At 40.1% G+C, this 15,405-nt stretch overlaps 1 protein-coding gene and 1 pseudogene across 2 annotated transcripts in view; one reads left to right on the forward strand and one right to left on the reverse strand.

Moving 5' to 3' along the window:
- The first annotated feature begins 2,485 nt into the window (after positions 1-2,485).
- Positions 2,486-15,405, forward strand: part of DPY19L4 (dpy-19 like 4) — a 60,765-nt gene continuing 47,845 nt past the window's right edge. Inside the window, exons 1-3 of one of the 2 annotated variants that reach the window (XM_033438277.2) lie at positions 2,527-2,640; positions 3,562-3,638; positions 8,313-8,423. Coding sequence is in view for 1 of the 2 variants with exons in the window: in XM_004275376.3 (XP_004275424.2) it covers positions 2,625-2,640; positions 8,313-8,423 (127 nt within the window). In the remaining variant the exon portion in view is untranslated. Of the gene's footprint in view, positions 2,641-3,561; positions 3,639-8,312; positions 8,424-15,405 lie in introns of both variants that reach the window. The other variant, XM_004275376.3, reaches the window with a different exon arrangement.
- On the reverse strand, positions 10,394-11,577 carry LOC105748267 (nucleosome assembly protein 1-like 1; annotated as a pseudogene).

Below are 15,405 nucleotides of genomic sequence, written 5' to 3' on the forward strand. Positions count from 1 at the left end.
GTATAAAACAGGATATAATGGTGGTAAGAGTGTTATGTGTTTTCAAAGATGAATTGATCATATTTGGTTCAGACTTCACAAAGGAGATGGTGTTTGAAAATAATTTAAATATGTTCATCAATGGATAATTACAAATTTATGACATCATAAAGATGAATCAGAGTTCCATATCTTTAACAGAAGAAGAGCTGAACTAATGCAAAGATTTCACACTAATTATTCTGTTACTAGTAATAAGGTGACGCATTGGATAGAAGAATGTTTTTGAAATAGACTTCGCCTGTACTTTTTTGGTTTCAAGTAGGTAAGTCTTCAGGGGCTTTTGTTTTATATTTGTCTCATATCCTGGTAACAAACTACTTGGCACACAGAAGGCACATATTTAATTTTAAGATAGAAACCTTAGGAATCATTTCAACTCATCATTTATCACATCCAATTTGTCACTAGGCCCTGTAAATTTACCTCCAGCATCTTTTGAATCCCTTCTCTTTGAACATTTTTATTTCCATTGCCTTATTTCAAGACTTTACTTTTTTAACCCAGTTTACTACAATAGCTTCCTAATCTACATTTTCTTAAAAGACTTACAACAAAGCATTTCACATCAATCCCTAAAAATATCTACTGCATACTAAAGGGGTCCTCAAACTTCTAGAGAGGAGGCCGAAAATCATATTGTTCTTTGAGAGTGGACTGTAAATAAAAGACCATTTGAGAAAATTTGAGGTGTTTAGGATTGGTCAAGATGAGGCAAAGGATAATGAAATGACCCTTCAAATTCTGGATGGGAAACTAGCAGCCCATGGTTTGCAGTCGTAAAATGGTCAATCAAATTCGAATCGGAAGTTATCTTAGGACCATGTGTCCACTAGCTATGTGCATTATTATCTGGAAGCAGCTGGTCTTACCGACTTATGGAATGACTTACTGAACGCTCAGCTATACGGCCAGCTGCAAGGCAACATCTTGAGCAGTTAGGGGTACATCTTTTTGGATGAGTTGATATTTTGAACAAAAAATGTCTTATTTTTCTCATAGCAAAATTACACTGGTTCAGGGATAAAATGACCCATTCTCATTATTCTTATGTGGAAGTTTAGGGTTCAAGGGAAGAATGTTTCTACTAGGGAACACAATCACGATTCCACTGATTAGTATCTAAAGACTGAATATTTATCTCTCTTCTTTCATGTTTCCATTTGATTTTGAGAAGCTATTTTTTTCTGTCTCCACTACTGTGTAGAGCATGCAGTATAATTTAAATTATACTTAAATTTACAATTAAGTCCTTGAGGTGATCATGAAGGAACTATGGGAGGAATGGTCATCACCTCAAGACCCTAGACTTGGAAAACAGTGGCCCTCAGTGGCCGCTGTATTGTTCTCGCATGAGGTGGAGCTCTGCCTGCTTATCATCTGATAAGCTGGACGCTGAAATCTGCTGCTGTGTACGTGGGCTCTTGTGGTTTTCAAAGACCAACAGTTTTGTTCTCTCTGCTTTGGCCCAGGCCTTTTCTGGGCAACTGGTATCTTCCATCCATGTTTCTAACTCCTGGTCCAGTGCTGTTTGACAGGCAAGACATATTTACATGCAACCAAAGGCATAAAAAGAGTTCCTGGAACTGTTTTTGCACAGCACTGAAAACTGATAGCTTCTCCCCAAATATCCTAACTTGATAAAGGAAGGAGACTCTTGCTGCCTGCTAAGAACGCCTTTTTCCTCTCGTTCTATAATGGGCATTTTGTCAGTTCCTAAATTACTTCTTAGTACTGTTGAGGTAGATAGATCCTGGTATATTTGGAGAATGCCAGATATAATAAAAGTGAAGACAAACAGTATAACAAGTTAAAACTATGTTCCATTGTTGTGGAATATCTAAACGCACCTCTCCCCCGCACTGACCATAAGTATTACTGTTTTCAAAATAATATCATGCAAATACATTTGTTTAACCAGTTTGGGTGGTTAAAAACACTAAGTTCCAAGTACAAGCTTCTTTCCTGTAGATGTCTAGCGGCTTACTAAACCAACGCGTCAACCCAGAGGGTTTTGCCTCGCTCTGAAAGCACCAGGAGGACGCATGAGCCCTGGGTTCCAGTTCTGCCTTCGACTAGCTTTGTGACTTACACTCGCTGCACCTCAGTTTCCTCTCTGTAAAATGGGGCGGGTATGCGGGCTGGATCTGGATATTCTCTACCTGAGTCCACCCACAAAGGCCCCAGAAAGCCCGCTCGGGCGCCCACCTTTACTGTGAGGACGGGCGAGGAAAGGGGAGGCAGCTGGACGCCCGCACTCGCCTCCCGTGGGGGGCGGGGAGCCGGGGGAGCGGTCCCGGAGCACCAGCAGTGGGCGGTGCCACTTCGCGTAGAGCCGCCTTCCGGCCCGCGCAGGACCACGCGCGCCCGCCAAACGCTCCGGCCGCCCTCCGCTCCCGGCACTCTGGTTCCAGGGCCGCCCGGGGGGACGCGGTTGGCCGCGACACCGGAGGGGGGCGGGTCAGGAAGTGGGGGCGCGGCGGCCGGGAGCGGGCCTGGGGAGGCAGAGGGGTTCTGCAACACGGAGGGCGGGAGACTCTGAGCCGCGCGGGAGCCGGAGGGGCGCCCCGGCCTCCGCGGGGACGATGGCGGAGGAAGAAGGTGACCTCCCTGGGGTCCAGCGCGCCTACTGTCGCCCGAGGTCTCGGGAAAGGGGGCGGGGGCTCGAGGGCCCCGGAGGCCGGGGCTGCGGGCGGCCGCGGCGGTCCGGCGGGAAAGAGCGGGGCGGCGGGGGGAGGTGTGTGGAGAAATTCAGAAGGAGCGGAGTAAATAGCCCGAAGTTGTGTCGGCTCTAGTGGGAAGCGAAAGTGGAGCTTGAAGTTGGGAATCGTGTAGGAAGAGAGAAACCCGTGTGGGGAGTGATGGAGAGGGAGGGCTGTGAGCAGATGACTGATGGGGGTGGGGGACATACTTTGGTTTAGAAGATGTAGGTTTAGGTACTGAATGCATTTTCGAGAGGGATAGTTGTTTAACCAAATGCCCCTCAGTCTGAGTGCGCTCTTTAGAGATCTGTGGATTCTGACAGATACAAAGTCATCACCGGTGAGAGGACCCGCAGGCCAAGGGGACAAACAGAGGCAAGGGTTTCGGGTAGACGTGATAAGGTGGATTGGGAGGGGATGAGCAAGCAGAAACTGAAGAAGGTCAAGTTCAGTTACAGGTTAGGGCGAGATGGCAAAGGGAGAAGGGATGTAAGTGGTTTTTGGGGCATCTGGAAGCCAGGAGTACTTCTGGGTGAAAGTGGGTGGGCTGGAGAAAGCTTTTCATGCCCCTTCAGGGCCAATGCCAAGAAAATTATTCATAGAAATCGATAGGTATGAGATAAAAATGCGGAGTTGGGAGGAACTTAGCTAGTGAGAGATGTTATAGGAAACATTCGTGTCATGATATCTTCATGATAGGCATGCTACTTTCAGGCATAGGTATAATGGTGTCTCTTGACTGAGCAGTTAGATTTTTCATCCTTTTGGAAAACATGACTTTTTACCTTATTGAGGGGAGTTGTGAATGTGATCTGTTTAGATTGAAGCCTTACTGAACCAAGAGTGGAAGAAGGGAGTTTCAAGAATTCAGTGGAAAGCAATTTAAAAAAATTAATTGTAAGAATTGTTTGCTGCTCTGTGTCTTGCTGCTCTGTCCCTGTGCTCCCTCTTGCTTCATATTTGCCTCGTCTTCCTTAAGTTTTCTGTGTTAAAACTGATCTAAATTTAAGACACGCTACCTAAAAACAGCTTCAAAACCAAAACTCTTTGTAGTTGGTAAGGAAGAATGTAATTCTGTTTGTTGCCTTGGTTTTATCTTTGGTTGCAGTATATGTAATACATTTTTTGATATTTTTTCCTTTTCTGATTAACTGCAAATCTCTAGGGGTAGGTTGATGAGCTAGCTTATATGTTTCCATGAGCACTTAAGTTAAAGCATAAAAAAATTAATACTGCAGTACTAAAAGTCTTTAATATTATATATCATGCAAATGAGAAATTGTTTTAAGAGGTTATAGTTACACCTAACCAAGTAGGTATGATGTAGAACCAGTTATGGTTTCACAAACCATACACGTTTGTGAAATTTAATTCTGTGATATAAAATGAAAAATGATTTTTGTTTGTAGAATTACAGATAATCCAAAGCAATGAAATACATCTTGGAACAATTAATGGATTGCAGTTTCGTTAAAGTTTATTCAACAGAGTTTTTAATTCCATAAATATTTGACTGCCTAATGTGTTAGGTACTGGGATATAATAGTCAACAATGAGTGAGTAATTCTCATTTATTGTAATCTAGTAATGATATTTATAGTAAACACGTCTATGTTCTATGCATTTTTCTGAGTACTTTCCATTTATTAGGCACTCTATACTGTTTTTCAAAATGCATGTTATTGGGCTTCCCTGGTGGCGCAGTGGTTGAGAGTCTGCCTGCCGATGCAGAGGACACGGGTGCGTGCCTCGGTCCGGGAAGATCCCACATGCCGCGAAGCGGCTGGGCCCGTGAGCCATGGCCGCTGAGCCTGCGCGTCCGGAGCCTGTGCTCCGCAACGGGAGAGGCCACAACAGTGAGAGGCCTGCGTACCGCCATAAATAAATAAATAGATAAATAAAATGCATGTTATTTGTATTCACTGTGTTAAAATTAGACTAGTCTATTTTACTTGTATCCAGATGTTCTCTATATCGCTTTTTGCTTATCATTCACATTCACTTGGATCCTCTTCATTGTCCCACTTTTCTCTAAGTAAATACTCTTTGGGAAATCTCATCTTCTCTTGATGCTGTAGAGGGTCATGGTATTTATATTTATGTTTCCTGGAAGATATGTTAGAGCAAAGAAGGAAGTGATAGCCTTGAGCAGAGTAATGTTCATAATTCACTTGGAAGTTGCTATGTATAGTCTAGATGGACATTTGCAAGCCTATTTGTAGCCCTGTTAACTATCTTATGTGAAGATCACTGAGCCAGAGACTGAAATAGCAGGTTATTTTTGTGGCTATGTTATCATTTTTATTTATTTGACTTTTTCTTTTATTCTTTATTTTTGATATGGTTAGATTCTTTTGTTTTTTCTTCCTTTATTTTGGCTGTTGGGTCTTAATTGCGGCACGTGGGGTCTTCGTTGAGGCATGTGGGATCTTTCTTTGTAGTGTGCGGGCTTCTATCTAGTTGTGGCGTGTGGGTTTTCTCTCTAGTTGTTGCACAGGCTCCAGGGTGCGTGGGCTCAGTAGTTGTGGCGCGCAGGCTTAGTTGCCCGTGGCATGTGGGATCCTAGTTTCCCGATCAGGGATGGAACCTGCTTCCCCTGCGTTGGAAGGCGGATTCTTTACCACTGTACCACTAGGGAAGTCACTCTTTTTTTTTTTTTTTTAATTGAAATATAGTTGATTTACTACTTTGACTTTTTCTTTACAATGCTAAAAGTATAAGATAGTGAAAAGGAAACCTGAATTCTATCCCAGAGCTTTCCTATCAGGATTAATAATCTAGTTTGTCCACAGCTTTGGCCTTTGTTACTTACCCACCTAAAGATTCTGGGCTTTGTTTATCAATTATGAAGTTAAAAGATCAATATAAAGGAAATGAGGTAAAGTTTGCATCCAGTCAGTTTTGATTTATGGTCACAGGCAAAAAATTTAGGGACAAGATTGAAGAGATTGGTTAAAAAGTTTACTGTATTTCCCAAGTAGTACTTTTTGCTCCCACAGTTTAATGCCACTGAAATTGCCATGTCTTAAAACCAATGCACATATTTAACATGGTAGTGCCAATTTTCCCCTTGAAAAACATCAAATAGTATCTTAAAATATAGGCTTCTTAGAATCAATAAAATATAGTATTGGAATTCCCTGGCAGTCCAGTGGTTAGGACTCTACGCTTTCACTCTGCGGGTTCAGTCCCTGGTCAGGGAACTAAGATCCCACAAGCTGTGCAGCACGGCCAAAAAAATAATAATAAAGAAAATACAGTATTATAGATCCTTTACAGATTATTTATTTGTATGATAAACATTGCTAATATAGATTCCTGAGAGATGACTGATTAAGATTTATATACTTCATAAATAATGGGGTTCTGTGCAAAATTTTTGTTAAATTCCCTGGTGGTCCAGTGGTTAAGACTCTGTGCTTCCACTGCAGGGGGCACAGGTTCCATGCCTGGTCAGGGGACTAAGATCCTGCATGCTGCGCAGTGCGGCCAAAACCAAAAACCAAACCAAACAAAAAAACCATTTATGTGCACAGAGAACACTTTATTAAAATCCTTGTAAAGTGATTGATTTTATAGAGAATTTTTTTAAAAAGAAAAATAATAGCTTTTTGTAAAGAACACTTTATGTGAATATCCCCTTCCTTCCCAAATTATCTTTATCTTAAATGTGTGCTTTTAGACTGTAATAAAAAAAGCCCTATCTAACCCATTGGTCACATAATTTGTTAACTTCCTCAGTAGATTTGTTAACTTGATTTCTGAAATTACCCAATTAAAATTTTTTAATCCAGTACTGTTAATGTGTTTAATCATGCACGTGTATCTACTAAGTATATGTCTTGTGGTTATATTTTTTCCATGTATTCTTTTTTAATAAAATTTAAAATAATAACTTGCATTTGAAGACTTCATTTGGCTTTACATAAATTTTCATTCTTGTTGAATGCTTCTAACTTTTGCTTTAACCCATAGCGGGGGAAAATTAAAGGAAATCATGAAGAAGGAATATAATAATATTTATTAGTTGTCCCAGATTTGTATGCAAAAATACTCAATATCCATGGTATGGCTTTTCTAATAATGTCATTTTCTAATGTATTCACTGACTTTACTACTTAACATGATTATAAAATAAATGATAAATAGTATAGAAATGGTTAAAAATTAACTAGTCAGACAGAATCCACTAAATATACAGTATTTTTTCCCTCAGTGTGTCAGTGTTTAAAGATATTTTAGCAAATGTGAATTTGCTTTGAAGCTACTTTAAAATCCATTTTACTCATTTTCCACAGTAAAGGTAGAGAATCAGCCATCTGATCATCAGCAACAGTAGCTGATTCATTTCTCCTTTTTTAACTCCTCTTTTTAGGCTCATTTTTCCTAGCCTTAAGCCATTACTAAGAAAAAAGAAAAAACTCTTCTCTGCTTCTATTAGAAGGAGATAAGTTCTTGTACCACCTGAAACCTTGACAGCCCATCATAGTATCCTATATCTACATGACATAGTCTACCTCATAATTAACTCTAGGGAGGAAAAGTAGTTAAGTTGAATATCGTAAATTCCTGTTTAATTTAGAATTTAGTTTACTGATTTCGAGGTACTTTCTGCATTACATTTTTTTAATTGGGTATAGAAAGAGTAGATACTCTAATTTTGGGAAAATTTCTGAGAGTTTCCCAAATATAGGGATTTTTTATAGGTTCAGCCTATTTTCCAATACCTAAATCTCTAAGACTGTTGAATGATACTGTGAAATTCTCCAGAACCTTCAGGATTATTTAAAAAAATGAAGTATAGGACTTCCCTGGTGGTGCAGTTGTTAAGAATCCGCCTGCCAATACAGGGGACATGGGTTTGAGCCCTGGTCCGGGAAGATCCCACATGCTGCGGAGCAATAAGCCTGTGAGCCACAACTGCTGAGGCTGCGCTCTAGAGCCCATGAACCACAACTACTGAGCCCGTGTGCTACAACTACTGAAGTCCTCGTACCTAGAGCCTGTGCTCTGCAACAAAAGAAGCCATCGCAATGAGAGTAGCCCCTGCTCACCGCAACTAGAGAAAACCCACGTGCAGCAATGCAGACCCAATGCAGACAAAAATAAATAAGTAAATAAAATTTATTTTAAAAAAATGAAGTATAGTTTTATGATCAATGTATTTTATTTTTATTTTAAAAAATTGTTAACTTATGAATGATGCATGTTATACTCTCAGGTAACTAGAATAATAAGCTAATTTATTAAATAACACTTTGTTCTCCAGTCATTCTGGAAAAGAGTTTACTTATTTTGGGATATTTTGAAAATAACATCATCTCAGGAGAAGAGCTCAGTTTATCAGTAGGACTATGAAAACACGAGTTGGAGGCAGAACTTATACTGTCTTTTTGTTTGTAGGAAAGGAAAGTTTTGCGGGGAGTGCTAAAATAATTATGAAGAAAGTTATCTTTGGTACAAATAGTTCTTCATGGGACTTTTACCTAAGTATAATAAAAGTAAATCAGTTTGAGATATAGACAGAATAATTTGATACATACATTGCAATAACTTTTCAAATATTTTAAGGACCAACTATAGAACTGCGCCAAAGAAAAAAGCCAAAGTCTTCAGAAAATAAAGAATCTGCCAAAGAAGAGAAAATCAACAATACTGCAATTCCTGAAAGAGTTCCAAAACGTAAGTTAGAGAGATTTGGAGTTTTTATGCTATTACAAAAATAGTTATGTTAGGTAATATATTTTACATTAATATTTCAAAGTATAAACATATTTTATCTTAAGTATGTGGTGATATTGGTCAACTTGCATTAGGTTTTGCTGTAGAACAATTCCTAAGTCTCACTGGCTTACAAAAAACATTTATTTCTGATCAACATTACATGTTGTGGCTGTAAGTTGGCTGATGTAGCTTCATGTCATGAAGGCATAATCCCTATTTGGGATATGTTTTTCTTGTGGCAGAGAAAAAGAGCAGGAGAACAGGCAGAGTCATGCAGTACCTCTTAAAATTTCTGCTGAACTGGCACACTGTCACTTGTACTCACATTCTGTTGGCCCAACCAAGTCATATAATCAATCTAGACAGTGGGATGGAGAAGTTTAGTTGACTACAGGGAAGCATGGCAAGTCACATGGTAATAGGCAGGGATGAAAAATCTTTTTATAGGAAAGGACAAAATAGTTGGGAATAAGAATAAGTCTACCACATTCTGGCCTTTTGGTCATAAATATTTACTTGTCTCCCTCAGACAAAATATACTTGGTACCTCCCCGACCCCAAGGAAGACACCCAGTGTTATCCAGTCAGGGCATCAGTCTTGAAGCCCAAGGTCTTGTTATCTTCATCAGGGTCAGCTATGACTCATTCAATCCAGAGACCTATGAATTAAAAAGACAAGTTATCTGCTCTGTGTCGGGGTCCCTAAGAACACCACCATGTTCAGAGATTAGGAGTCGTCACAGGTCTCAGAATTTATTCATATTCACAGCTGTAATTTATTACAGTGAACAATACAAAAGAAAATCAGCAAAGAGAAAGGGCCTATGGGCTAAAGACTGCAAGAAACTAGGCAGAAGCTTCCAAGTCACATAGGACATACATAATTCCTTCAGCATCAAATTGTGACATTTGTAGGTTTGTCTACCTGGGAAGCTTATTAGCAACTCTGCTCAGGGTTTTTACTGGTGGCTGGTCATGTAGCCTCTGCTTAATGCATAGGAAAATTCTAGATTCCCAGAAGGAAAGCAGTAGGTATGAACCACACTGTTTGCACAAATAAGTTAGGCACAGTAAACCACTCATTAGAAAATGGTGGGAACCCTTTTGAAATCCAGGTTCCCAGATGCCTGCCAAGAGCCTGCCTTGTAAGCAGGCTTTTCTTAGCAAAGTACATGCCCCCTCTCCCATTATACACTTTTGGATGAGGATATGATATCAAAATAAATGCTTCCATTCAGAAAGAGGAAGAGTGAGAGACACATTAACCACTGGTCCATAGCAATTTTGAAATCCTACTAGGTAAATATGAGGTCTTCCTCCTCTGGGGAATGTTTCTTGATTAGGCCCTAGTTGTTTTCCTTGGAAGTAGTTTCCCAGTTCATTGTTCTTTGTCATCCTTGGCTTCATCCTCTGGAGGTCCTTCCGTTTCTGTTATCCTTCTGAACCATATCTGAAAGTGGCTTTGGAGAATATGCCATCCTTAGGAGCTGAACAGCTTTCGTAAATAGATTCTTTCCCGTAGGGAGTTCAGGGGCCATTTATATAAATTTGCTCACATAAGATAAAGGCAGTGAGTCACCTACAGATCTAGTTCAAAGGTTAGCAAGAAAACTTTTTGGGAGCTGGAAAATAATAATCCATCTGCGTGACAAAACATTTTATAAAACTGTTTCCTGTGAATAGTTGCAATTTTAATACTAATTTTTAAATTATTTTAGGTAACAAGATCACAAACAGAATATTACTAGCGTACCTTGATTATCAGCAGCTTTTTTTTTTTTGACATTTTTATTTTAGACTGCAAAAAACAAGAACGAACAAACAAACAGACAACAAAAAACTTGAAATAGGCTTGTCAAATGATGTAAATTCATCCTTTCCAGGGAAGCAGAAGATAGACCAGTGCAGGTTATCCTCAAGGCCACATATATCCTGCTTCACTGCTGCTTGCACTCTGCTGGGTTTTGATCCTTCTTTGGGTCATAGTCTGGATTATTTTCCTCATCTCCTTCTTCTTCCCCTTCCTCATCTGCTTCTTCACCCTCTTCATCATAATCATCATCATCTTCAATAGCTTCTCCAGTAAAGTATAACACTGATCTTGGGATTATATGCTCACGTAAAAAGTGACCAATTTCAAAGTCCACAGCAAGGATAGCTTCAGCCATCATCCAGATCTCCACTCTCAGGAACTTCAGGAGGGGCAAAAACATTAAAGAAAGAGTCATTAGAAACTTTTTTGGTCACAGTATGAATTGTCCCACATCCCTTGTGTTTCTGTTTCTTCGTAATGGTTTTCAAAGTGACATTCTTCCCTTTTTTCCAATCTATCTGGCACACTGTACAACCCATAATTTCTGGTCCATCAAAAGAAAAAGGATCAGAATCATCTGGTTCTGACCTCATCCTATATGTCTTTGTCAGCCCTTCATTTGTCAAATATTCATTGGGTTCAAAGTGAAATTCTAAGACAAAACTCATAGGCTGACCAGCATCTGAGAACTTCACTTCAATATCTTTCAAGTGCTTCAGAATAGGTTCATCCCGTTCCTGAACCATGTCACTGACCAACATTCTTAAACATCGTCAGCCAAAATTCAGGAATTCCCTTGAGGTCTTCTTTTTCTTCATCCTTTTTCTCATCTACAATCTTGGCCTTTTATTTTAACTCCTCCGAAATTTTATCTTCCTCATCTGGTTTCCATTCACATTCTTCTTCTATAGGTTCATAAATGGCATAATGATCTCAAATCGCTTATCAAATAGAGGCTGATAGGGAACAGCATACCTTCTTTCAAGATCATGAACTCCCTCATAGAACTTGGCTTCTATCTGTGCACATTTAACTTGAAGGTTTTTGAGAGCATTCACACATCTTTTAACTACCCTAGACAAGTTGTCGATGTCTGCCATGTTGTATGAATGCCAAATATCAGTGGCTAGCAGGGGGAGCCAGGCGGCCAGAGGTGTGCAGGCAGTAACTCAGGGCGGCGGTGGGAGGAGCAGAAGCTATCAGCTACTTTTGATTACAGGAAAGAGACACATGAGAACAGAATTGGCCCATTTGTAGTCAGGAAAGAAGAGGAAAATAGGAATCCAAAATTTCTGGGGCTTGTAGTGTTGAAATTAGTATTGTTTGTCTTTTTAACTAGGAAAAAATATTCAATAAAATTGAGAAATACTTTAAGTAACAAAGACTGATTAAGATGAATCCTTAGGGCAACGCCCAAATCAAGGGCATGACTGTCACATAGTTTGTTAAAATGTATGAATGGATTAAAGTAGCTCCTACTAACTCCTTTCAGTTGAATAAAGCACTCAGGGAAAAAGAACAGAGGGTGTGGCTTTATGTGGCAAATAAACAAAGCTTCATAAGCTCAAAATACTTGTAGTTAAATCTTTGAGAGAGGCTGATCTAGAAGAATTGTGGGTATAGTTATTGGAGTATGGAGTTGACTGGAATCAAGTAGGTAAAAAGCCAACAAAATTGTCTTTTCTTTGCAAAAATGAATGATTTAATTTTTAAAAATTAAGGTATAACTAACATATCATAAAATGCACAGAATCAGGGCTTCCCTGGTGGCGCAGTGGTTAAGAATCAGCCTGCCAATTCAGGGGACACGGGTTCAAGCCCTGGTCCGGGAAGATACCACATGCCGCGGAGCAGCCAAGCCCATGCGCCACAGCTACTGAGCCTGTGCTCTAGAGCCCATGAGTCACAACTACTGAGCCCGTGTGCCACAACTACTGAACCCTGCACGCCTAGAGCCTGTGCTTCACAACAAGAGAAGCCACCGCAATGAGAAGCCCGTGCACCACAACAAAGAGTAGCCCCTGCTTGCCACCACTAGAGAAAGCTTGTGTGCAGCAACGAAGACCCAACGCAGCCATAAATAAATAAATAAATAAATAAATAAATAAATAAATAAATAGAAAAGAAAGCCCTGCTTAAAAAAAAATGCACAGAATCATAGGTATTTAATTAAATGAGTTTGGGTACTTGACTACAACTAAGATACATAACATTCCCTTATCCCAGAAAGTTCTTTTGTGTCCCTTTCCAGGAGATTTTCCTTGTACCCCCCAAAACAACCACTCTTCTGATATTTTTCAATATTGATTAATTTTGCATGTTCTAGAATTTCATATAAATGGAGTCATACAACATATATGTCCTTGTGCCTGGATTCTTCCACTTAGCTCAATATGTTATCCTTTAAAAATATGATCATTTTGAGATTCATTCTTCTTGCTGTAAGTGTTCTTGCTTTTCCTATTGGACATTTGAGTAATTTCCAGTATTCTGCTATTATGAATAAGGCTGCTGTGAACACTTGGACGAATCTTTTTGTGGACATCTATTTTTATTTCTCTTAGGTAAAAACCTAGGAGAATTGCTGGCTAAGCTTTGAGAGAGACATACTGTCAAAAGAACTGCCAGCCTAGATTAAGGACACAACTATTCATGTCTTAAAATGATGTATGAGTCCCTAACTTTCTACATGCAGAAAGCAGGCTGAGTAGCTGCTCTAAGGGTATCTTTCTTGAGAAGGAGTGAGTGTGTTTTGCCTTTGGGAGGGAAGTAGACATTTGTGACTAATGGGGCAAATCCTGGTGGATCCTTCTATTGTTCCCAAATGTTTTCTCCCTGCCCTGAAAGTGGATTATACATTCCTTCCCATTACCATGTGATTTGGATTGCCTCTCTGAAGTGGAGTATACTTCCCTACCCCGTTGTCAGGTTTATCCATGTGACTTTCCAGGGCCAATGGAATGTGAGTGGAAGTAGCAGTGTACTAGTTCTGACCAGAAATTATAAGAGGCATTGTATGTTTTTGTCTGTTCTGCTGCTCTTTTCCTTTGTAATGAGAACAGCATGTCCCAAATAGGGACTGATTCCATTCTGGAATTCTGAAGATACAAGAAGAGCCACAGCTAATCTGAAGTCTGGAATTGAGTGGAGAGTGACTGCTGACCCCAAAACCACAGTAACATGAATGAGAATTAAATATATGTTCTGTAAGCCACTGGTAATATGGGGGTCACTTTTTTACTACAGCAAAGCTGACTAATAAGAGTAATCATTTAAAACGTTTTGGAAAATACAGTATAAGGAAGGTATTTAAACAATTTAGAGATAGCTCCTATAAAATAGTATTTTCCCCTGATTACAAAAATATATTTTTAGGGTAGCAAATGTGAAAATAGAGATAAGTATAATAAAAATATATGAATAATTCCAGTAGATAATAACTATTCTTAAAATTTTGGCAAGTACTGCTTATATTTTTTTCAATGTATTTATACTTTTTCCTTTCTTTTTTTTACTTTTTGTGAAATTGAATCCTGCAATTTTTTTTTTCTTTTGGCCGTGTGGCTTGCCGGATCTCAGTTCCCTGACCGGGGATTGAATGCTGGTTGAGCCACGGCAGTGAAAGCCTGGAATCCTAACCACTAGGCCACCAGGCCCATGATAATTTTTTAATATAAATTTACTTATTATTTATTTATTTATTTTTGGCTGCATTGGATCTTCTTTGCTACACGCGGGCTTTCTCTAGTTGCGGCGAATGGGGGCTATACTTCGTTGTGGTGCATGAGCTTCTCATTGTGGTGGCTTCTCTTGTTGAGGAGCACGGGCTCTAGGTGCGCGGGCTTTAGTAGTTGCGGCTCGCGGGCTCAGTAGTCATGGCATGCAGGCTTAGTTGCTCCGCAGCATGTGAGATCTTCCCAGACCAGGGATCGAACCCATGTCCCCTGCATTGGCAGACGGGTTCTTAACCACTGTGCCACCAGGGAAGTCCCCCGTGATAATTTTTTTTTTTTTGCGGTATGTGGGCCTCTCACTGCTGTGGCCTCTCGCGTTACGGAGCACAGGCTCCGGACACGCAGGCTCTGGACGCGCAGGGTCAGCCGCTTCGCGGCATGTGGGATCTTCCCGGACCAGGGCACGAACCCGTGTCCCCTGCATCGGCAGGCGGACTCTCAACCACTGCGCCACCAGGGAAGCCCCCGTGATAATGTTTTAATAAATAATTTCCAGGGCCCAGAGCTCTTTATTTTCTCTAAAATATATACACTTATACCAAACACTGATAGCTTGATTCCAGCTTTGACTCTTTACAAAATCTTCCATAAACAAAATAGCACTAAGGTAAAGCATTTATATATAAGATTTGGTTGAATATATTTTTTGTAATAGCCCTTGATAATTAGGATTAATTTGTCATTGTCGAAGACTTAATTTAAAAAAAAAACAGAAAAAGATACATATTTAGAAACTTTGTAGCACTTTTACCAAATTGCCATGGTAGGTAAGTTTTTTTATTAGTCTGTTTATAGTTTACATTGTGTCAACATTGCTTTAATTAACTGTCTTTTTTTTTTTTTTTTTTTTTTGCGGTACGCGGGCCTCTCACTGTTGTGGCCTCTCCCATTGCGGAGCACAGGCTCCGGATGCACAGGCTCAGCGGCCATGGCTCACGGGCCCAGCCGCTCCGCCGCATGTGGGATCTTCCTGGACCGGGGCACGAACCCGTGTTCCCTACATCGGCAGGCGGACTCTCAACCACTGCGCCACCAGGGAAGCCCATCTGTCATATATTTTTGCAAGTATGCTTCTGTAGCCCAATAATAATACCTATTGATAGTATTTACTGATCTCTTACTATGTGCCAGGCCAAATGCTTTACACGTACTATTGGAAGCAGTGATTTTATTTTACTTATTTATTTATTTAACATCTTTATTGGAGTATAATTGCTTTACAATGTTGTGTTAGTTTCTGCTGTATAACAAAGTGAATCAGCTATATGTACACATATATCCCCATATCCCCTCTCTCTTGCGTCTCCCTCCCACTCTCCCTATCCCACCCCTCTAGGTGGTCACGAAGCACTGAGCTGATCTCCCTGTGCTATGCAGCTGCTTCCCACTAGCT

This window comes from Orcinus orca, chromosome 17 (genome assembly GCF_937001465.1).
Source record: "Orcinus orca chromosome 17, mOrcOrc1.1, whole genome shotgun sequence".
NCBI lineage: Eukaryota > Metazoa > Chordata > Mammalia > Artiodactyla > Delphinidae > Orcinus > Orcinus orca.